Here is a 22,577-nt window from a genome sequence, read left to right on the forward strand (position 1 = left end):
TATTTAACTTATAATTTCTCTATTTATAAAAGAACTAAATTGAAACTTTTTCATTTTTAGTGAGAGCAAGTCCACTGTCTACCCCTACACTTTATATTACTTTTACATGCATGACATAAACTCCTATAATGATTTTGAGCTTTCCTTGAACTCGACACCTAGATACAAGCTCTTATGATAATTTGATCTCCTCAAAATATCGAAATACCCTTAAAAGAAAATAAATTGTGAAAAATAACTTTTTATTCCACATATTTTAATAAATAATATAAAAAATTACCATCATGTCGCAGCAAAGATTCTTTATTTCTTTCTTTAAAATAATTTTATCATTGTCATTATTTTAAGCATTTTATTTACATCAAACCAAGCATTAAAATTTTTTACAATAATATTAAATAATTAATTTTTAAATTAATTTTAAAAAATACTTTCTCACAACATTTTCAAAAAGTAATGAGAAATTAACATTAAATAATCGTGACCGCAGTTCATAGTTGCAGTGGATTTGGAGTCGAAGGAAAAGAAAGAGAGAAACATAAATAGAATTTGCTAAACTTTATTTTTATTGTTTATTTTTGGGGAGGTTAAGATTTTGGTAAAAGGGGATTTGCACAAGGATAGAGATGATGACCTTAACCGATGGGCTTTTCAAGAAAAAATTAATTAAAAATATAGAGATTAATCATATAATTTAATCTAAAATTAAATTTTGATTGTCGATGTTAATATGTCACATCAATTTATTTTTATATCTTTAATAGGAGTTAACGATTTAATGTTCATGTAACAAATTAATAATTTTAATGACTATATAAAAGAAATTAAAAATTAGTTACCAAAATATAATTTTATGTAAACATAAATGATTAATTTTGTAATTTACTCTAAAATATATTATTTAAAATAAATTTTATATATTTTTAAATTAAGTTTTATAATCTTAACTATATAAAATTATTATTTTATAATATGATGACATAATGGAGGAGGCCATATTTGACCAAAATTTTAAATCCCCGCAGAAAGAAAGGTCAAATCCAAATCTTACCAAACCTCCAACAAATCTAATTAAAAAGTATATGAGATTAAAGACAAATAAAAAAGATAAATGAAATAAATAAAATATCATGAGGATTTGAATATATTAAATTGTATTATCTTCTTATTTAATGGTAAAAGATTATAAGTAGTTTTAAATTTTATATTAAAAAAATAAATAAAATCTAATTATTTTGAAGCAGATGTGGTGTTACAAGCTGAGACTTTAGCTCCAGCAATTTTAATCGAGAGATAATATTACCGGCTGACGTTTTAGTTTTATCAACATGCAAGTTTAATCGAAAGATTATGTTACGGGATGAGACTTTTAACTCCATCAACGTGTAATCGGAGGTAGATTACGAATAAAGCCTAAAACAGCTTTAACACTGTTAACTGCAGCAAGTCCCCCAAATTTGCTAACAACATTGTCTCCTTCTTGGTTTCCTGCTAAATCTGATAGTCCTCTTATCACTATCACTGGATACCCATTTGACAAGCTTGTCTGCATCCACATCCCATCATTCTATATCAAATATAAAAACAAGGCAATTTTGTTTCTTATTAATTAGAGTTTAAAGTTCAATTTGTTTATGCACTAATATGATGGTAAAAATTTAGTTTTTTTAATATTTTTATAACCTGATTACTAGGTCCAAATAAACATCATTTACAATAGTTTTTACACTGTTTACAGCCACAAAGTCTCATAAAATGGTCTTAGAATTCGACTAATATGTAAAGTTATTATTATTGTTGAACAATTTTTATTATAAGTTTTGATTATGTCTGTTTTTGTTTTTTTATATAATGTCTAGAATTACTTATATTCTCTCCCCAATCCATAAATAGGAGGATAATGTGTTTCAGTGCACTCAAACTCATGTTCTATTGCATTGGCAACAATGTTCATGCCAATCGAGTTAAGACTCAATGGACATATGTAAATTTATTATTGATTAAACATGACTCGTTAAATTTTTACCCCATTTTAATTGATCGTGTTATTAAATAATAGAAAAGAAAAAGCATATTCAATAATTAAAGATTTATAATTAATTTGTGTTATTAATTCAGATTAAACTTCTATGTCCAAATGTAAATTAAATAATTTAAAAAAAATTAATAGTTAATTGTGCTATCAGTTCAGATTAGACCTGCTATGTCCAAATTTAAACAATTTTAAAATTAAATCTTTTTTCTCATAGTGTAATCTAATCCAGATCATAAACACCTCGAATTCAAACCTAATAGTATCATTATCAAAATGGAGACCAAATTATGTGAAATTGCATTTATGGATTAAATCTTAAAATTCAGCATAATTGAGAGGACTAAAACCAAAATTAGACCAAAAGGAAAAAATAAAAGCAAGAGTGTTTTACCATGGCTACTCCTGCGCTCTCCATATCAGCCGAAGAAACCCCAAATTTTTGGAAAAGGAAGTCCCTGTAAGCTGCATTATCCAGAAAAATGTTGGATGTTGAAGCCCTTAGTCCCACCACTAGCTTGGGTTTTTCCGTTAGGCACAAGCTTGAATTCACACACTGCTCTAGTTTCATACCCTGATGCAATTAACCCATCGCAATGAGTTGCAGATATCGAACAGTAACACAAAAGATAACCATAAATAAATCTATCTAACCTCCAAATTGGAAGCAAGCTGAAGCCATTGTAGACTTATATTTGCCCAAAGCAGTGATTCAGCAACGTTTGGTTCCCCTGCCACTGAATAGTATTCCTCTTCCATGTACCCAATATGACCTAATAGATTGGTTCCATTCCCTTTTGGGACATTGTAGTCTCCAATTTCCAGCTGAGCAACATCAGCAGAATCCAGGGTTCCATTTGTGTTCTATTAATAACAGAACAATCCCACAATTAGCCTAAAATCGTCTCCGAGAAACTCGAAAAAGAGATCGAAATCGATATATATATATGGTGATGGTGATACTTACAAGCCATTCCCAAAGTCCAGTATGAGCAATTTGGTTTGGGATGGTAACATCTCCAATGGACATGGAGTTATTTGTATTGCCGGCAATGCCGAAATGGATAATCCCTTTTATATCAAATAGGTCAACCATTTGTTGTGTGGCTGCAACTGCATTAGTCTGGTTTTGAGTCAACAGTGTCAGAAACTGCCACTGATGAACCGAAAAACAAAGATCTCAATGCTTTAAAAAAAAAAAAATGTACCATTCCCTCCCCACATCGGACATACACGACTTTTCTCCCACGAACCACTCCAAACCGAAATCTTCTTCCTGCAAATAGCCAGAAAATCCAGATTAACCAATACGTCGAGATGCAGTATTCGGTAATCATATTGGACTCATTAGACCCGAAACTCGAGAAAGATGAAACTTGACATACCTGAGAGATCGATGAAAGGGAATTTGGGATCAGGTTTGAAAGAACCTGAAGCGAAAAATGCATCTTCCTCAGTGGCAATCACTGTGATGAGGCCAATGTATGGGCCTTTTCGGTTCACCTCTTTGATTTGGTTCAAGGATTTGATTCTATTTCTGGATATGGCTGAAGCAAAAGCAAGTAAAGAGAAGGTCAACAGCAGTACCAAACATGGTTTAAGTTGTGTTGCAGCCATGGGTTGTAATTAAACAAGCAGCTTAATGAAGATACTTCGTTTAATTTTCCAGTATTTTAAAGGGATGCCACATATCGCTACTAATGACTTCATTTTAAATGGAGAAGATGATTGGTGCCGACATGTCAGTTTGTTTGGCTGTTGAATAAAAAAAAGTGTCGCATGTGTTAAGCATGGAGCGCTCCAAATGAGATATAAGATATTGTTATTTATTTATTGGATAAATTCTTAAAATAATCACTTTTATTTGTTTTAGGTTATATTTTACTAATTTATGTTTGAAATATTACGTTTTGGTTACTTACGTTATCGTTTTATTATGAGATGGTTACTTTGTCGTTAAGATCTTTTAACTTCTAAATGGCAGTCCGACGTGATAGTTAAAATGGGCTTTAAATGCCAATGTTGATGTCAAATAAAAAAAAGTAATTAATTTTTTAATTAAATAAATTTAATTTATTAATTTTTCTAAACGAATTAACGAAAAATTTTAATTTGGTATCCGGAAATAATCAAAACCAATGGATTAGATTAATCATTGAATTGGAAAAAAAAGAGTTATTGGTCTAATTTTTCTTTTAGTTTTCGTTTTCATTTTGATTAAAAAAGTCATCCATTTTCATAGTCATCTTTATTGAATTGAAACAATAGAAATCAAATTGCATCCTCCATCAATCGGTTGGATTTTTTATTCAAAATGGAAGAACAAATGATTGATTTAATGGAGAGTCCAGGCATGGATTACAGTAAGTAATGGATTTTTTTGTTCTTTACTTGATTTTTAGGTTCAAATATTATGGTTTTTTTTTTTTTGCAAGAAGGTGGTCGATCGTGTCATGTTTTTCAATATATGTGATAGACAAAAAGGACATGCTTCATCTTTGTTTATCTGTATATTATGGGCAACCACAATACCAACTAGGTATAGAGGTTGGTGCATCTTCTTCTTCTTCTCCTTTGTCGTTCTACTCTTCTCTTCTCTTTTATGATGATAACAAAAAAAAAAATCCAACTGATAATTTTTTTTAAACTGGAGAAAATTGGGTTTTAAGGTAAAATTTTGTGTTCTATTTTCATAAAAAAATTAACTTTTCTCATCCCAGCTACATGTCCATGTTGGCATTTAAAACTCATTTTTACGGTCACGTTGGACTGCCATTTGGGAAGTAACAGATCTACATGGCGGAGTGACCATTTCATAATAAAATGATAACATAAGTGACTAAAACGTAACATTTCAAACGTAAATTACTTAAGTGTAATTTGAGGCAAATAAAATTGACTATTTTGTCAATTTACCCTTATTTATATTTGTTATTTTAAATTTTCATACCAGACAATGAATGTAACCAAATTCGCACCTATTTTCAATTTTACCGATGGCTTAAACAATAATTAATTAATTAATTAAAGTTTATAAAAATAAAAAAATAAAGTATAAAGAAGGTTAATTTATTATTTGCCCCCCAAATTGCAATCAATTATCACTTTGGTAATTAAAGAACTCTTTTTATCAATTTGGGTCATGATGTTTTCAAACATCAGGGACGTTATCCCAGCGGTTACTAAAAAAGATGACATGGCTTATGGCATGCTGGGAGTGCGTCACATCACCCAATTTTATGTATTTTTAGAATAAATGCAAAAAAAAAATAATCAGAAAATAGCAAAAACAAAATAGGAAAAATCATATAAAGTATAAGACTTTCCATAATTTAAAAACATATTTTTCTTTCTAAAAATAAGAAAAAAAACACAAAAATAATATAGATATATGTATAGTACTTTTTATTAACCTTATTTTTAAAATTTTAAAATTTATTTTCTCATAAAAAACAATTACTTGTCACTTATTTTAAATAATAATAATTATGATCTTAATTCTATAAAGTAACTTATTTTAAATAATAATAATTATGATCTTAATTCTATAAAGTAAATGATAATAAAACTTTAAAGGTGAAAGTTTATCTAAACAAATAAGAGTTTAAATGTAATTCAAAATGAATTACTATCAAATGACAAATAATCTTAACACTATATTTTAACTTTATAATCAAAAACTCAATTGATATGGGCATAAGAAGACTCCACATGCATAATCTATAGTCGTACTGTACAATATTTTAAGTCTTTAATTGAATAATCATCATGGTCCATGACTTATGTGGTTCATCGATGTTACTATATATAATTAATCAAACTTAAAAGTAACTAAATTTAAAATAATTAGATTTAAAATGAAAAAAGTTTATTGAAGAAAATATGACAACTACAAATTCATCTATACGAGAATTTATGACAATGACAACTCCAATTTGAAATTAAAAGTGATTGAAAAACAAATATAAACATACTGTAAAGTTTACAATTTTAATTTAATTCTTGACTATTGACCAGCCTTGGAAAAACCAATTTCATATAGTGTATTTAAAAAATAATTTTGGAAATTTTTCATAATGTTTGTAATTTTTCTTTTAATTTTCATCGTGAAAAAAATTTAGAAAAATAGAAAAATATTTGAAGCGATTAAAAGTATTATAGGTATTTATATATTCATATTTTTTCTTTATTTTAATGATTTTTCTTTTCCTTTTGAACTTTCTCTATGTTTTTAAATTCTGGAAATTTTTATAATTTTTCTTTTAATTTCAAATTTTATCTGATATTTTCCTGTTTTCTTTTGCTATTTTCTGATTTTTTTGCATTTATTTTGAGAAAAAAATATAAAATTAGGTGACAACTAGAATAACGTTTGAAAAGTTTAAGAAAACTTCAGGCAGCGTGCGACTTTAAGAAGCAAGTATATTAACCCTTTAAAAAATTATAAAACCAGCTGTTAATTTAGACCAATATATTAATCTCCAAATTCGATAATTAAAGTTTTTACATTTTTTGTGAGTAATTGTGATTTTCTACATAAATAAATAAAAAGTCTGGATGGACGTGAAATGAGTCCAATTTTCAACATTTGATACCAAACAGCAAAAGAAAAAGATCACAATATCTAATTACTTTAATCAACCAAATCAACACATTGTAATAAACGTAAATAAAATGAGGGAAACACCTCAATCTTTTTATATTCCAACCATGTGAGAATAATGCCTATTTTCTCTAAATAACCCGAAAAATTAATTAATTATAAGAATAATTCAAATTAAAAAAATCATCCAAATAACTTAAAATAAATAGTAAAATTAGGTTATAAATATTAAATGATCGACATCCACATAAAATACATTAAAATAATTTTTGGAATTATATGGTCACTAAATGACCGACACCCATATTATGAATCGTATGATTATAATATTCATTTTATACTAATATTTATAAAAAATTGAATTACGAATATCAAATGACCGACACCACTTTTGAGGAATAAAAAAATATTTTTTTAGATTTTATCCAATGCATGACCGACACTAATTTTTTTTATTTAAATACAAAAATTATGGCGTACACCACTGTAATTTTTTTTTAATAGACCAAATCAACACGTTGAAATAAACGAAAAGAAAATGACGGGAAAGACCTCAATTTTTTTATATTAATATGCTGAACCATGTGAAAATAATATGCTAAATTTGGCTACAGTAATATAAGGCAAAAGCATAACCAATTATTGTTCATCAAATAAAGAGCAGTTGCAATGTAAATGTTAAATGGTAAATTATTAAAATAGTTACTTTTATTTATTTTAAATTATATTTTAGATATTTATATTTGAAATGTTACGTTTTAGTGACTTATGTTCTCGTGTTGTAACATTTTAATTATTAAGCATTAATTACCATTAACGGTGTAACGGTAAACTGGCATGGCATGTTAAATCATAATTTCAAACGAAAATTTTAGGTTAAATTATATAATTGGTCCCTATATTTTTTTTCGTTTTAAACAATTTAATTTTTTTCTTTAACGTTAAAAGAGATGAAGAAGAGAGGAAAATAGAGAAAGAAGCAGAAGAGAATGAAAAATAAAAGAAAGTTAAAAGAACATAAAAGAAAAAAATTAAATTACTTAAAAAAAATATGGAGAGCAATTGTATAATTTAAATCAAAAATTTTGTTTGAAATGATGATTGAACGTGTCACATCAGCTTACCGTTACACCGTTAACGGTAATTAACGACTTAATGATTAAAATGTTACACCACGTTAACGTAAGTGACTAAAACTTAACATTTCCAATATATGTGACTAAAACATAGCCTAAGAAAAACAAAAGTCACTATTGGTAATTTACCCAAATGTTAATGAGTTTTAACATTAATACAATTGCTTTAAACAAATTCGCTTCCATTCGTAATCATACATGAATCTGATTTCTTATTAAAATTTTATGTTTATTACTTACCCCCAAAATATGCTGCAATTTTATTTACCATTACATGTTTAATTTTACGATATAATTACTTAATCGTCATTGACTTAGTGAGGAGTATTATGTTATAGATATGAAATTCTCCATCCTCAATTTATCTAAAAAAAATTAATTTATCTAAAAAAAATTCTAACTATAAATTTTAGTTGGTTGAATAATTTCGATTTTTTGAAGACTAGTGCAATCCCAAGTGAAAATTTTGCCTTCTTGGATCCCACTGCATTGTACCATAGGTCCAAAAAGCTTAAAATAGTGTATTCAATATCTTTCAAAAAGAGTCCATTGATCACATAAGTATTATTGTCAGAGAACATGAATTTAAATGTATTAAAGCACATAATCCTTCTATTTATATATTGGAAAAGAGCTACGTATAATTCTATACATAATGCCAAAAAAAAAAGATATAATCAAAACGTATAATGAGATTATTTAAATATATATATATATATATATATATATCTTTCAAAAGATATCAACTTGAATTTAAAATTATCCAAACTCGTAAAATAGATGCCCAAACCAAATAACCCAAATCCACAACACTCCAAAATAACAAATGCCCGAAATTAAAATAAATTTAAGTGACTCAACATTAAAATGACTTAAACCTATTTGTGCAATTAAAGATTAAAAATGAACAAAGTAATTCTAACAATCGCTATAAATATAAGAAAAGAATATCATGTATTTTGTTTCCAAGAAATTAAAATTTTGGTTTTAAAAGCAAATGGAGCCTCATCCCAGCAAAGCTGACAGGTTGAAGCCTAGTTCAGTTCAAAGCTTTGTCTTCTCAAGTAAACACACACACACATATATATGACAAACTTCATTTTTTCTTAAACCTTACAACGCAGCCAAGCATTAGGCTCAATTCTCAGAGATATCAGAAGTTGAGGAAGAAATAATCTGTATACGTGCAAAACATGATAAGATGATGGCGAGCAAAAGGCTCTCACTCAAACTCATAGAAAATTAAAGTGGAACTCTTGGCATTAATCTAAGACATGGCCGATGAATTCATCACCTACTATGCTAAATAATCACATGTCAACCGATATTTAGAGAAACAAACCAGCAAATGTCCAGGACTGAACATACCGCACATTGACCATATCACAAGCGCATCACCAATTCCTGCATTCCCAAAATCAAACGTCAAAGTATGCCCACAAGTACATTATATCTCCTTTGACTCTTTGTATTGTTTCTTCAAAAACTTTTTTCAGCTATTGATAAAAATGAAACCTATTTAAAAGAGAAACTTAGCAGTCAAAAATTACAAACTCTAAAGTCAATACTATTATACTTGAAGAGACCATAACAAAAGCAAAAACAGATCATCTTAGTCATGGGACATGTTTTTTTCTCATTTAAATACAAATAATGTGCAGCGAGGGTTGAAGGTAAAACAAAGTAAGCAAATTCACCTTCAAACCATCCCCAAACACCCCCAAATCACCAATTTCCAAAACAAAAACTTATTTACAGGATAAAGTAAACCATTTGCTCTCTTTCACAGTACTCGGTTATTCTCTCATACCTTCCAAGTTCCATCACAGATCAATAAGAAATTGCAAGACAAGAAATTGGCTACTAAGACTCCAGCTAAAAGCCAATCATTGAACATCATACCATACACCAAACTAAGTATACCTTCCTAGTTCCTACCAGTGCCATGCTGCGCCATGATTGAAAACCAAACCAAGGTTTTTTATGGCGTCAGGTATTGCATTTAGCAACAGTTTCTTTCACCAAATTTCCCTCCTCTAACTAAACCAGCTTGATAAGTGCAATTCCAATCTAGTACTTCGAAAACTTACGCAGAACCTTCCTTATGTAGATTGGCTGCTTCTAAGAATCCTGTAAAGTTAGACTATAATATCTAGCAAGTTGACTTAGCTATCTTGTGTGGCATCCATACACACATTCAGTGAAGTATCATATAAATTAGATCATTGAACAAAGAATATATTACCAGTAATTGATCTGAGTGGATATCTGCATTAGCTATAGCAGATCCCTGCTTCTTCCTACTTGAAGTAGAGCAAATTAAATGATCTTAAGATAAACATTCAAGAAAAAGAGCAATGAAAATCCCAGTCAAAACCATTCAAATCTCAAATTTTAATAATCTAAGTCTCGAGTATTTCTCAAAGTATCAAAAGTAATTATTTTTAAAGCCAGTTAAAACAACATAGGCATTCAAAAGACACGTCTTATAACCCTAACAAAAACCTGAAACCCTAGGTCTAATTTCCAATTACTTAGAACACCACAAGACTCCTCTTTTTGGGGTCAATGCGTTCAATGGTGAATCGATCTTTATCTGAATCCCTGACCATTTTTCTCCCAAAACGACTGTACGGAAGAAAAGCAACGTAGCCTGCTATGGCTACTGAATAACCACCTCTCACTTTATCAATAAAAAAGCCCTTGACCTTCGAATTGTTTCGCCAATGCTTATTCAATTCTTGCCAAACTAGGGTTTGCCTGAACCTCCGTGGATTAAGAAGAGTCGGCTCGCCGGCGACCACGTCCAGTGATCTCGATCCCAACAAATCGTTAAACCTAACGGCAGCTCGCTCTTTGGCGATCGATTCACCGCTCACTAAATCGACGAAGAATCTCTCCAAAAACCGCTTTCTCACCAGTGATTCACCGCCGCCCACTCCTTTATCGAAGAATCCCACCTTATCCTCAAATCGATTGATTGCCGATCGGGTTAATGTGGTCTCGTCTTGGGTACAAATCCTAGGGCTCCCAATCCCTGCATCAACCAACAACGTTTGTTCTCTTAAGCGTAAAACTTCAGCTTTAATGGCTTGTCCACTACATAACAACATGCTGGAATTAGATTTTGGAAACAAGCGACTCATATACGTGCTCATCGCAGCGGAGGCTCGCCAGTGCCAAGGCCGGAGGTGGGGAGGCTGAGAGAAAAAAAAAGGCTGCTCAGGTTTTTTTTTAAAACAGAAGCAAAAAAAGAAAATTTAAACTTTATTTTTTCTCTTATATAGGCCTATAAAATGGCTTGGCTTCAGACGCCAAAACGGCGTCGTTTTGTACAAGAACCGATCAGACCTGACCCAGCAGGATCCGGCTTTTTTGCTTAAAGGGTATATTTCAACGTTAGTCCTTCCATCTTTTGATATATGTTAATTTAATCCTAATTTCGCTATTCTTTCTTTTTAGAAATTTCACCATTCAATTTTATCTTGTTTTCCATTAAGTCCTTGGTTCGCTGATCTCCTGAAAAAAGGACGCGTTTCACATTTTAGTCCCTCAATTTATTATTTTTACAATTTAACCCTAATTACTCAAATTCATCAAAAATTCCAATACAAAACATATTAATCCAAAACTTATATTTCATAATTCATCATCAAACATCATACAACACAAATATTCATCAATGGCATAATTCAAAATATTCATCAAAATCAGAAATTCTAGCATGGGTTGATAGTATTCGAAGCAACGATCTCAAAAACGTAAAAATTATCAAAAACTGAACTAGTTACATACGAACCCTAACTTGTTTCTTTCTTTTCTTATTTTGTTAATTCATCAAGAAGAAAAATGTATGAAAGCTTATTTTATTTATGATATATATATTATAACGGGGGGTTGGGATAATTTCTCATTTAGTCCTGTGTTTTCTTACCTTTCATTTTAGTCTTTATTTACTTATTTTATCATAAATTATACTTTTAACTTCATTTTCATTCTGATTCAGTCCTTAGTTTGTTTAATTTCAATTTTCATGAAATTATTTATTTATTTATTTATGTATTTATTTGTTCATTGATTCTTTTATTCTTTTTGTATTTAAAGTTTATATTGTTGTTTATATTTTTATTTTGCACATATTATTATTATTATTTTTATTTTTCATTTTATCTATTTATTTATATTATTATTTAATTAGTATTAAAATTAGTAATTATAATATGATTATTGCCATTGTTAATTATTTTTATTATTATAATTATATCAGCATCATTTATTAGTATGGTATTTTTATTTTTTTTACATCATTGTTTAATTTTTATACGTTTCCCTTTTTATTTTGTTTTGTTTTGACAACGTCACGAGTTGTGTTAATGTACTTACCCGTTTTTATACTATGCCCGAATAAGCTAAATGCATATTATTTTAAATATTGTATTTGTCTTTGCACGAGGCACAAAAAAAGAAATTTTTTAAATCAAAGTATTTTTCATTATTTTGGAATTAGAAAAGTTGTGTTCTTAACTTACGGAATATGGCTTCTTTCTAAAATCGAGATAGCCAAATATTTACTTTAAAATAAAATAAAAACAGGATTTAAGAGATGATTAAACGGCGTTTATTTTTGTTCTCGAGGATCTAAGGCATTGTGTCCTAACTTACAGGACATGATCCTGTCTTCTCGATTAACTTGAAATAAACTCATTTTCGTGAAAATTAATTTAGTTAAGTAATGTCTTAATAAGGGATCGTATTTTAAAATCTCTTCAAATTTTCAATTTTCGACACTAAAGACATCAAGTAATCAATTAAGTACAAATTTTGGGCGTAACGAGGGTGCTAATCCTTCCTCGGGCGTAACGAGGGTGCTAATCCTTAGGTGACCCGATCACACCTCCTAAAAGTGATTGGTGGCAACTCCCATCTTTGTTTTCAAAATAAAGTCGATTTTCGAAAAAAGATTTCGACAATAATCTTATGTAAGCATAAGTGATTAATTTTGTAATTTACTCTAAAATATATTATTTAAAATGAATTTTATATATTTTTAAAAAAATTAAGTTTTATAATTCAAACCATATAAAAATTATTATTTTATAATATAATGACATAATCAAGGAGGCCTAATTTGACCAAAACTTTTAAATTCTGGCAAAAAAAAGTTAAATCCAAATCTTACCAAACCTCCAACAAATCTAATTAAAAAGCATATGAGATTAAAGACAAATAAAAAGAGATAAATGAAGTAAATAAAATAGCTGATTGAGTCTTAACTTAATTGGTATTGTTGTCAGTGTAAAAAATTATAAATTTGAGTGTGTTAAATTATATTATTCTCTTATTTAAGGGTTAAAGAAGTCATTATCAAAAAAAATAATGAATACAACTTGCTTCGAGCGAAAAAAAACATGCCCCAATACATTTTATTTTATTTTTTAAAAATTTAAATAATTACACCTCTAATTATTTTGAAGCAGACATAGTGTTACGGGCCGAGACTTTAGCTTCAGCAATTTTAATCGAAAGATAATATTACGGGCTGAGACTTTAACTCCATCAACGTATAATCGGAGGTAGATTACGAATAAAGTCTAAAACAGCTTTAACACTGTTAAGGGCAACAAGTCCCCCAAATTTGCTAACAACATTGTCTCCTTCTTGGTTTCCTGCTAAATCTCATAGCCCTCTTATTACAATCACTAGATGCCCATTTGACAAGCTTGTCTGCATCCACATCCCACCATTATAAAAACAAGACGATATTGTTTCTTATTATTTTGAGTTTAAAGTTCAATTTGTTATTCACTAGTATGATGGCAAAAGTTTAGTTTTTTTAATATTTTTATAACGTGATTAGTAGATCCAAATAAACCTCATTTAATATAATTTTGACACTGTTTACAACCACAAGTTTTAGAATTCAACTAATAAATAAATTTATTTATTTTTGGTTGATTATTGATCCGTTTAATATGGTCTTGTCTTGCGTATAAATCTTAGGGCTCCCAATCCCTGCATCAACCAACAACGTTTATTCCGTTTAAGTGTAAAACTTCAGCTTTAATGGCTTGTCCACTACATAACAACATGATGAAATTAGATTTTGGGAACAAGCTACTCAAATAAGTGCTCATCTTTGAGGGTTCTTTTTTTTTTTTTTTTTTTTTGAATTTCCAAGGATTGGCGTTGTTTGCTAGGGCTAAGGCGTGGAACCTCTACTTGGAGTAACATTTATTTTTAAGGGTTAATTCCATTATACGTCCCCAAAATTATGGTTTTAGTTTTAATTTAATCTTCAAACTTTAAAACATTTTAATTAAAATTTTAAAATATTAATCGAGGTTTTCAAAACTAAATCGGTGGTTAAAGTGGTAAAAAAATTGCAATTAATTAAGTTTTACAACCTAATAAACTTACAATAAACTAAAAAATTACAATTACTAAATCTTACAATCTTATAGAATAACCATATACTAGTAGAATTATATATGGATTTTATTGTATAAGAATCTCTTAAAATATTTTAAGAAAATTGTATTGTTAATGTGTATTTATAAGTTAATAATATACTCAATTTAACTATAACTTAACTTTAGGGTTGACACCTATCATTTTTTATATTAATATCTATTATTCTCTTATATCGACACTTGTTGAACTTACTTTTTACTTTATTCTTATTTTATTTTTACCTTTTCCTCATTAGTTTTAGTTTTTTTGTTTTGTATAATATAACAAATATATGTGTCGTCTCTCCTATCAAATTTTAAAAATTTAAAATTACATATATAAAACTTTAAATTAATAATACCCATTTAAAAATAAATAAATAATTATTTTCATATTTGATAAATACAATTATTAATTAATATAATAAATACATATAAAAGAGTTCACAAAAAATAATTTATGAAAAATGTTTTAACAATTTTTATGTTTGATTAGTAAAAATTAACCTACTAATAAATAGAAAACTAAATCTCCTCAAAAGAAAAATAAATAGAAAATAAGACCATTCTTCTAGAAATTATCTTTTCCTTTTCAAAAGCATAAGACAGATCCTTATAATTTAACATAATTTTTTATTAAAGCTTGACTTAATTTGAGAAAAAATTATTATAATAAATATTAATTTTGAAAAAACTAGAATTTTTAATTTTTAATATTATAGATTTTGATATTAATAAATTTTCGTTTCAATTACTTATTATAAAAATTACAAAATGATCGTTAACGAACTTATGACATGACACATTAACTCATATTCTTAATAGCTAATTTGGTTCTTGAACCATAACTTTTTTTTTGATAATCTTTTAGTTTTTAAAGATAAATCCAAAAAAACTCTAAAACTATTAAAATAAAAGTCTGAAGACTCATAATTTATTTTTGAAATTATAAAAGCATTTCTTAAAATTATAATTATGCAAAAAAAATTCATAACATTCTTAAAAAAATGAAAACCATGCCATAGAAGGAATGAAAACCATGAAAAAGTATTAAAAATTTTATTAGTAAATTTACGTTTTTACCTTCTAATTATAAAAAAAAATAAAAACCATGGCATATATGGGCCGGTTAAACAAGCATGTCCAAGTCCAGCTAGAGCTGATTATGGGCCAGGTCAGGCCCAAAGAAAATTTTAGGCCCATTTTCTAGGCTCGGGCCCGGCTCAAAATATAGGCCTAAAAAATTGTCCAAGTCTGACTTCGGCCCATCCCATATTAATTTTAGCTTATTTTATTAAATAAAAATTTAAAATATAATAAATCAAATACATTTAAAAACATAAAATTAATATTAAAACAAAAACAAATAAAAATAATACTAAAACAATTCTTAAAACAATACACAAATTGAAAGTGAAAGTGAAATTAGAAAAGTAAAGTTCAAATTTTAAAATGATTAAAAATAGAATAAAATATTTATTATATAATTTGGGCCGGGCAGGGCCTAGGCAAAAAAAATCTTGCCCGAGTAGGCCTGCCCTTTTTTTAAACGGGCCTTTTTTTTGCCCAAGTCCATTTTTCGGGCCTATATTTTTGCCTGAACCCTCCTCTTTTCGGGCGGGCCTGACCCATAATCAGCTCTGTCGAAACTATTTTTTTGAAATCGACTTTTATTTAAAAAACAAAAAAAATGGGAGTCACCATCAATCTTTTTTTTATGAGGTATGATTGGATCACCTTGAAACTTGATCTTTTTAATAAAAGGTTTAATTTATTAAAACGATGTTTTTCAATCTACAAAAATCCAGAAATGGGTTCGGGAGTCGGTTACGTACGAGGAAGGATTAGCACCCTCGTAACGCCCAAAATTGGTACCTAATTGATTAATTAATGTATTGATGTCGAAAGTTAAAAACTCGAAAAGAATTTAAAATACGATCCCTCTTTGCATTATATTATTTTAGTAAAGTCCCTTAAATAAATCAAAACGTATGAAAAGTTTTTCTTATCTTGAGTAACAAAAGATCATATCTCGTAAGTTAGGACACGACATCTCAGATTCTCGAAAATAAGTTCGCCTTTTATTTTTATATTTGAATCTCGCGTATTTTAAAAAGATATTCGGTCATCTAGGTTCAACGAGAAAGTCGAGACCCCGCAAGTTAGGGCACGACTTCTCGAATCTCCAAATACGGAACATTACCTTATTATTTGAAAATTTTCTTTTATGTATCGCCCAAAAGTAACGTAACACTTAAATTTTAATTTATTCGGGTATGGTGTAAAATGGACAAATATGTTTAAATACAACATCTAGTACAAATATTGGCATAACATAAAATAACGGATAACAAGTGAATACACCAATAGAACGAAAATATGATGCTAGTAAATAATGTTAATGGACTATGACGATAGAATGAATAAGTAAAAAAAAAACAATTTAACGATAATAATAACAATAATTATAATAGTAAATATTAATATAAATAATAATACTAATAATAAGAAGAAGACAATATGTAGTAAAAAAACAGAAATAATCTAATTTTTAAAAATATAAATATAAAAGGTAATAAATAGGTAAATAAATAAATGATAATAAAATAATAATACATAATAAATTGGTAACAATAATAAAGGTATAAATAAAATAAATAATCAATGAAAGAAAGTAAAATTTAAAAAGAAATGAAACAATAATAAATGAATACAAGAATTAAAATAAAATATAAACGAATAATATATATAAATATGTAAATGAACAAGAAAATAAGTAAAATAAAGGAATAATGAATATATAAGCAAGTAAATAAATAAATGAATAAATAAACGAATTAAAATAAAAAGGGCTTAATAGGTAAACCGAAATTAAAATGAAATTTAAAGTCTAAATAATAATAAGATAATTGAAGAACCATAAAAGGATTAAATTGAAATTTAAACAAAATTAAGAGTATAAATCGTAATAAATTAAATGATAAATCGAAATAGGACTGAAATTTAATGCGCTTAAAGGAGGAGGGGTCATCGGGGAAATTATCCCCTATCCCAAAATGGTGCCATTCACATAGGGACTAAAATGAAACACAAATAAAATTATGTGACAAAATTAAAAGGAGAGAAAAATAAAAATGGACTAATTAGAAGCGCGCTGTAAAAGCGGAAGGGCTATTCTCACAAATAACCCATTAGTAAAAAATACGCGGATCCCCTTGAGCGGGTTGGGCTGTAGAAATTTTTAAATTATGTTAAGCACAAACAATTAGATATTCTCGTTGTTTAAAAGATACAAAAGAATAATATTTAATTTAGGAAAATCTTAAAAATATTTCCACAAAAATTATAAGTTTTAAAAAAATGAGTTGGAAATTTGACATGGTTGGCAATGTGTTCTTTTTGAAAACTCGAGTCAACCATCCTAAAAAAGTACAAAATAACAAGTTTTTTTAGAAAATTGGAGAGAATTTTGGGTGGGAATGGCAGAGAAACGGGTGGAGTATTTATAGAGTGGAAATCGACTCTAATGATTGTCAACTTATACTATATTAAATAGGTTGGTTGAGTCAATAATGAAAGAAGCTTTCTAATCAAACTTCACAACCTTGAACTCGATTGTCATGGGTGTTGAGATCAAAGGCGAATCTAGAAGAATTTTTAGCAGGGTTTAAAATTTAATTATAATTTTTCATAGATCAAAATATATATATTTATTATGTATTAATTTATAATTTCATTATTTTTTAAGGGACTAAACATATTTTTTTAGAGATATAAAATGTAATTTTACTATTTATTAATTTATAACTTCTTTATTTATGAGAGGGTTGAATTGAAACTTTTTCATTTTGAGGATCAAAGTGAAATCTCACCATATATTAATTTATAGTTTCTCTACTTATAAGAGGACTAAATTGAAAATTTTGCATTTTTAGTGGGACCAAAGCCATTGTCTGCCCCTACACTTTATGGTACTTTTCTCTGATATGCATGACATGAACTCCTATAATGATTTTGAGCACTCCTTAAACTCGACACCTAGATACAAACTCTTATGATAATTTGAACTCCCTTAAAATATCGAAGTACCCTTAAAAAATATATATTCCGAAAAATAACTTTTGATTTCACATATTTTAATAAATAATATAAAAAAATTACTATCATGTCGCAGCAAAGATTCTTTATTTCTTCCTTTAAAAAAAACTTATTATTGTCATAATTTTAAACATTTTTATTTACATCAATTAAATATTTTTAACAATAATATTAAACAATTAATTTTTAAATTAATTTTTCTCACAACATTTTTCAAAAAGTAATGAGAAATTAACATAAAATAATCGTGACCGCAGTTCATAGTTGCAGTGGATTTGGAGTCAAAGGAAAAGAAAGAGGGAAACATAAATAAAATTTGCTAAACTTTATTCTTATTGTTTATTTTTGGGGAGGTTAAGATTTTGGTAAAAGGGGATTTGCGCAAGGATAGAGACGATGACCTTAACCGATCTGCTTTCGAAGGAAAAAATTTAAATAATTTAATTAAAAATATAATAAATCGATAATTTTAATGATCATATAATAAAATTTAAAAAAATTAGTGACAAAATATAGTCTTATGTAGACGTGAGTGATTAATTTTGTAATTTACCCTAAAATATATTATTTAAAATAAATTTTATATATTTTTAAAACTAAGTTTTATAATCCAAACCATATAAAAATTATTATTTTATAATATAACGACTTAATTGAGGAGGCCTAATTTAACCAAAATTTTAAATTCTTGCAAAAAAAAATCAAATCCAAATCTTACCAAACCTCTAACAAATCTAATTAAAAAGTATATAAAATTAAAGACAAATAAAAATAGATAAATGAAGTAAATGAAATAGCCGATTGAGTCTTAACTCGATTGGTATTGGTATTATTGTCAGAGTAAAAATCGTGGGTTCAAGTGCGTTAATGTGTGTTATCCTCTTATTTAAGACTTGAGGGACTATAAATAATTATAGGCTTTATATTAAAAAGAACAGATATGATAACAACCTATAATGAAATTATTATTAAAAGAAATAAATGAAATAATAGTCATTATCATAAACAATAATAAATACAACTTGCTTCAAGTGAAAAAAAACATGCCCCAAAATAATTATAATTAATTTCAATAATAAGGAGATTGGCAAAAATGTCAAATTCTCTCTGTGAAAACGCTGATCCTGGAAACTCCACTTTGGAGGAGATGATCCCTAAAAAGGTTAGATTTAGAGATAAGGAAGAAGAATCGTGTAATGAAATGATGATCGAGCCATCCCTAGAACAACCTACTTCTTGGAGAGAATTGTAATTATTAAAAATATTTACGAAGTTAAGTGAGTGGTTAATTGAAATTTAATTAAGTGAATTAGCTTAAATTAAGGATAATTAGATAAAAGGATTAAATTGAATATAGTGTGAAAGTTTAATTATAGAATAAAAAATTAAAGGGACTAAATAAGGAAATAAGCCAAAGTGAATGGCAAGTATGTGGCAAAAATAAAATACAAGTGTAATAAATATTATTCATACATTTGTAATACATGTATGTGTTTGCTTATTATTTAAGTAAATATTAATGTATTTATTATTATTAAATTGATATTATATGATGAATAAATTAAATAAAGATAAATGTGTGGATATAATTTAATACAAGTGTATAAATAAAATACATATATTTGTAATATATGTATTTAATTATAAAAGATATTTATTAATTAAATAATTATATTATAAGATTTTTATGTAATAAATAAATTAAAACATGACAAATGTATGATGATGATATGTTACATGTGTAAGTATAAGTAATATTACATTTGTAATAAATATATTGATTATTAATAGATATTTATTATTGTTATTATATTATATACATATAAAGTAAATGAAATAAAAGAATAAAGAAACAAAACAAAAGTAAAAGAAAGTGAGAAAGAACAGAAAGCAGGGACGAAACAAGGGAAGGAAAGAAGGAAAAAGGAAGGAAAGAAAGAAAAAGGAAAAATTGGGATTTTGAGGTTTGAAGGTTTAATTGCTAGCGTTGTGTCGAAAAATCTCGACTAAGTGAGAAAAAGACAAAGTCGACGAGGGATAGCTTAGAAATTACGGTTTGTATTTCTATAAACCGAATCTAATAATTATTTGTTGAATTTATTATTTAGTATGAATGGTAATAATAATAATTATTATTATGGTATTGAATAGAATAAAAATTCATGCATTATATGTGATTATTGATATTGGATTGAATGTGTGATAAGTATGTGATTATTGAAAAATGAATTGAAATATTTACTTTAAACATCGGAAAAATGACTGTTATTTAAAAGAAGACTGAAAACCCTATTAACAGTATCAGGCTAGTCGGATATAGTTGGCATGCCATAGGATTGGAAGTGTTCAGGGATATTCCGACTTTGTGTCGATGAGACACTATTTTTGTCGACTATTGTTACTGTTCTGAATTCGTTCCGAAGAGATACTCCGTACCTGACTGTTACTGTTTCTGTTTCGGATTAGTTCCGATGAGGTACTTTGTGTACCGCTACTATTACTATTACTGTTATGTTACCGTTACTGACACAGTGTAATCCAGCTCTGGCCAATGAAACACTGTGTACTATCCCCGGTGTGTGGGTTGGATCCGTGTATCTGTCCAGGTCCGAGATATGTTATTAGGGGTAATGAAAAGTATTAAAGACTGACTGCTACTGAATAATTGACTGTTATTGAATAAACGACTGATACTGAATAAATGATTGTTACTGATTAACCGATTATTACTGTTGACTGACTGGTACTGAACACTAAAGATCAATTGGTTGTTACCAAAGAATATTGACTGTTATTGAAATGAAATAGTACAGAATATTGAACGAAAGGTGAATAATATTATTATTCAAATGAATTGTAAATAAAAGTACTGAAAAACTAATTGTTACTGAATATTGGACTGCTACTGAATGTCTGAAAGATACTGAATACTGGTTGTTACTGAATTAAATATGAAAAATTGACGGATAACGAATAAACATTGAAATTGTATACATTTCATCGAAAGTGATTAACAATATCTTAGTATTATAAATCAAAAACAAATGATTGCACTATTAAGAGTAATAGATTGAATTCTCAAGGTTCACTGATATATGATTTATTATTGACTTAAGTATCGGTTTATAGAAATAACACTAAGTCCATACTCAGCGCACGGTTTGTTTCCGTGCGCAGGTTAAATAAAGCTAGACCGTTGAATCAGCATCCTAGGCCGATCTCGAACTCAATAAGGTAAAGCATGTAAATTGTTGATAATGGCATGTACCTAGGATGTCTTAAGTGTGTTATTTCGCATTGTGATTGTAATAGTGAAATAAGTAAATTGATATTTAATAATGATACATGATAAGTGTTTTAAGTCAAGTATTGAATTGTTTTAGTAGTGGTATTTTGTATTGGTTATGGTTTGAAATTTGTAGGGTTGGCTAGTAAAGTGTGAAAGGTTCATTATTGAGTCCACACGGCCTGGCACACGGGCGTGTGACGAGACCGTGTGAGACACACGGCTTGCACACGGGCATGTTGTTAGGCCGTGTGTCCCCTGCACCTAAAATGCTACAAAATAGATTGCCACCGGGCTGAGCACACGGGCATGTGTCTTGGCCGTGTGAAATTAATTTGTTTATAGGCAAAAGTTAGAGAACTCCATGGGAAGAGGACATGGGCGTGTCCAGGCCGTGTGAGCTACAAAGTGTGACCACACGGGCGTGTCACATATGCCACATGGGTGTGTGGTACTGTTCATAAAAGGGAAATTTAAGAATTTTATGAAAAATTTTATAAGCTTCCGATTGAGTCCCGGTTTGGTTTTAACATACATTTTAAGTCTCGAGGGCCCATCAAAGAAACATTAAGATATATTTTATGAACTAAATTGTATTTCTTTCTCTATTAATTGTAATCAAACTGTAGTAACTGGTAATACTCTGTAATCCTGTTCCGACTACGGGATAGGATTAAGGGGTGTTACAACTACTTGTCAGTCAACCTTCAAAGGAAAGCTCTAATGGATTAGAGAGAAAAAAAGTTATCGATTTTATGGAAGGAGATATTCAGAAATTCGTCGTGAATGGCGTGCCTTCGATTACTTTCTCGGACCAGATTCGTCAAATCCTCATTCAGGGTATGGATAATACAGTGATTTTAAAACTCCTTGGTCGTAATATTGGTTTTTCGATTTTGCAGAACAAAATTTACTGTATGTGGAAACCCTCAGGCCCTATTCACATGATGGACATTGAGAATGGCTACTTTCT

General features: G+C 28.4%; 2 protein-coding genes and 1 long non-coding RNA gene across 4 annotated transcripts; all 3 read right to left on the reverse strand.

Annotated features, from left to right (window-relative positions):
* Positions 1-1,145: 1,145 nt before the first annotated feature.
* Positions 1,146-3,824, reverse strand: LOC108488756 (bark storage protein A-like). Of its 2 annotated transcripts, none has more exons than XM_017793039.2 (6): positions 3,418-3,824; positions 3,241-3,308; positions 3,000-3,155; positions 2,687-2,896; positions 2,427-2,606; positions 1,146-1,567 (listed from the first exon to the last, which is right to left on the reverse strand). In XM_017793039.2, the coding sequence occupies exons 1-6, from the start codon at positions 3,647-3,649 to the stop codon at positions 1,379-1,381; spliced, it is 1,035 nt and encodes a 344-aa protein (XP_017648528.1). In that variant the 5' UTR covers positions 3,650-3,824; the 3' UTR covers positions 1,146-1,378. The 2 variants fall into 2 exon arrangements, with proteins under 2 accessions (XP_017648528.1, XP_017648529.1); XM_017793040.2 differs by having other exon boundaries at positions 1,146-1,546; positions 3,418-3,814.
* A 4,904-nt stretch (positions 3,825-8,728) lies between these two features.
* On the reverse strand, positions 8,729-10,003 carry LOC128282589 (uncharacterized). Its single transcript, XR_008272915.1, has 2 exons — positions 9,695-10,003; positions 8,729-9,175 (listed from the first exon to the last, which is right to left on the reverse strand). It is a non-coding gene; the product is annotated as an uncharacterized LOC128282589 (long non-coding RNA).
* A 132-nt stretch (positions 10,004-10,135) lies between these two features.
* LOC108487118 (ribosomal protein S1, mitochondrial-like) lies at positions 10,136-11,028 on the reverse strand. The gene has a single exon (XM_017791360.2). It carries the CDS (start codon positions 10,927-10,929, stop codon positions 10,306-10,308), a length of 624 nt encoding a protein of 207 aa, XP_017646849.1. The 5' UTR covers positions 10,930-11,028; the 3' UTR covers positions 10,136-10,305.
* Between the last annotated feature and the right edge of the window lie 11,549 nt (positions 11,029-22,577).

The sequence above is a fragment of the Gossypium arboreum genome, chromosome 10 (genome assembly GCF_025698485.1).
Source record: "Gossypium arboreum isolate Shixiya-1 chromosome 10, ASM2569848v2, whole genome shotgun sequence".
Classification (NCBI taxonomy): Eukaryota; Viridiplantae; Streptophyta; class Magnoliopsida; order Malvales; family Malvaceae; genus Gossypium; species Gossypium arboreum.

Excerpts from the sequence above, each read along its gene's own strand:
- LOC108488756 (XM_017793039.2), bottom strand. The coding sequence starts at position 3,649 with ATGGCTGCAACACAACTTAAACCATGTTTGGTACTGCTGTTGACCTTC. Across the intron at positions 2,897-2,999 it reads CTGGACTTTGGGAATGGCTT|AACACAAATGGAACCCTGGA; the intron begins GTAAGTATCACC and ends TGTTATTAATAG. Across the intron at positions 1,568-2,426 it reads AGAGCGCAGGAGTAGCCATG|AATGATGGGATGTGGATGCA; the intron begins GTAAAACACTCT and ends TATTTGATATAG.
- LOC108487118 (XM_017791360.2), bottom strand. The coding sequence starts at position 10,929 with ATGAGCACGTATATGAGTCGCTTGTTTCCAAAATCTAATTCCAGCATG.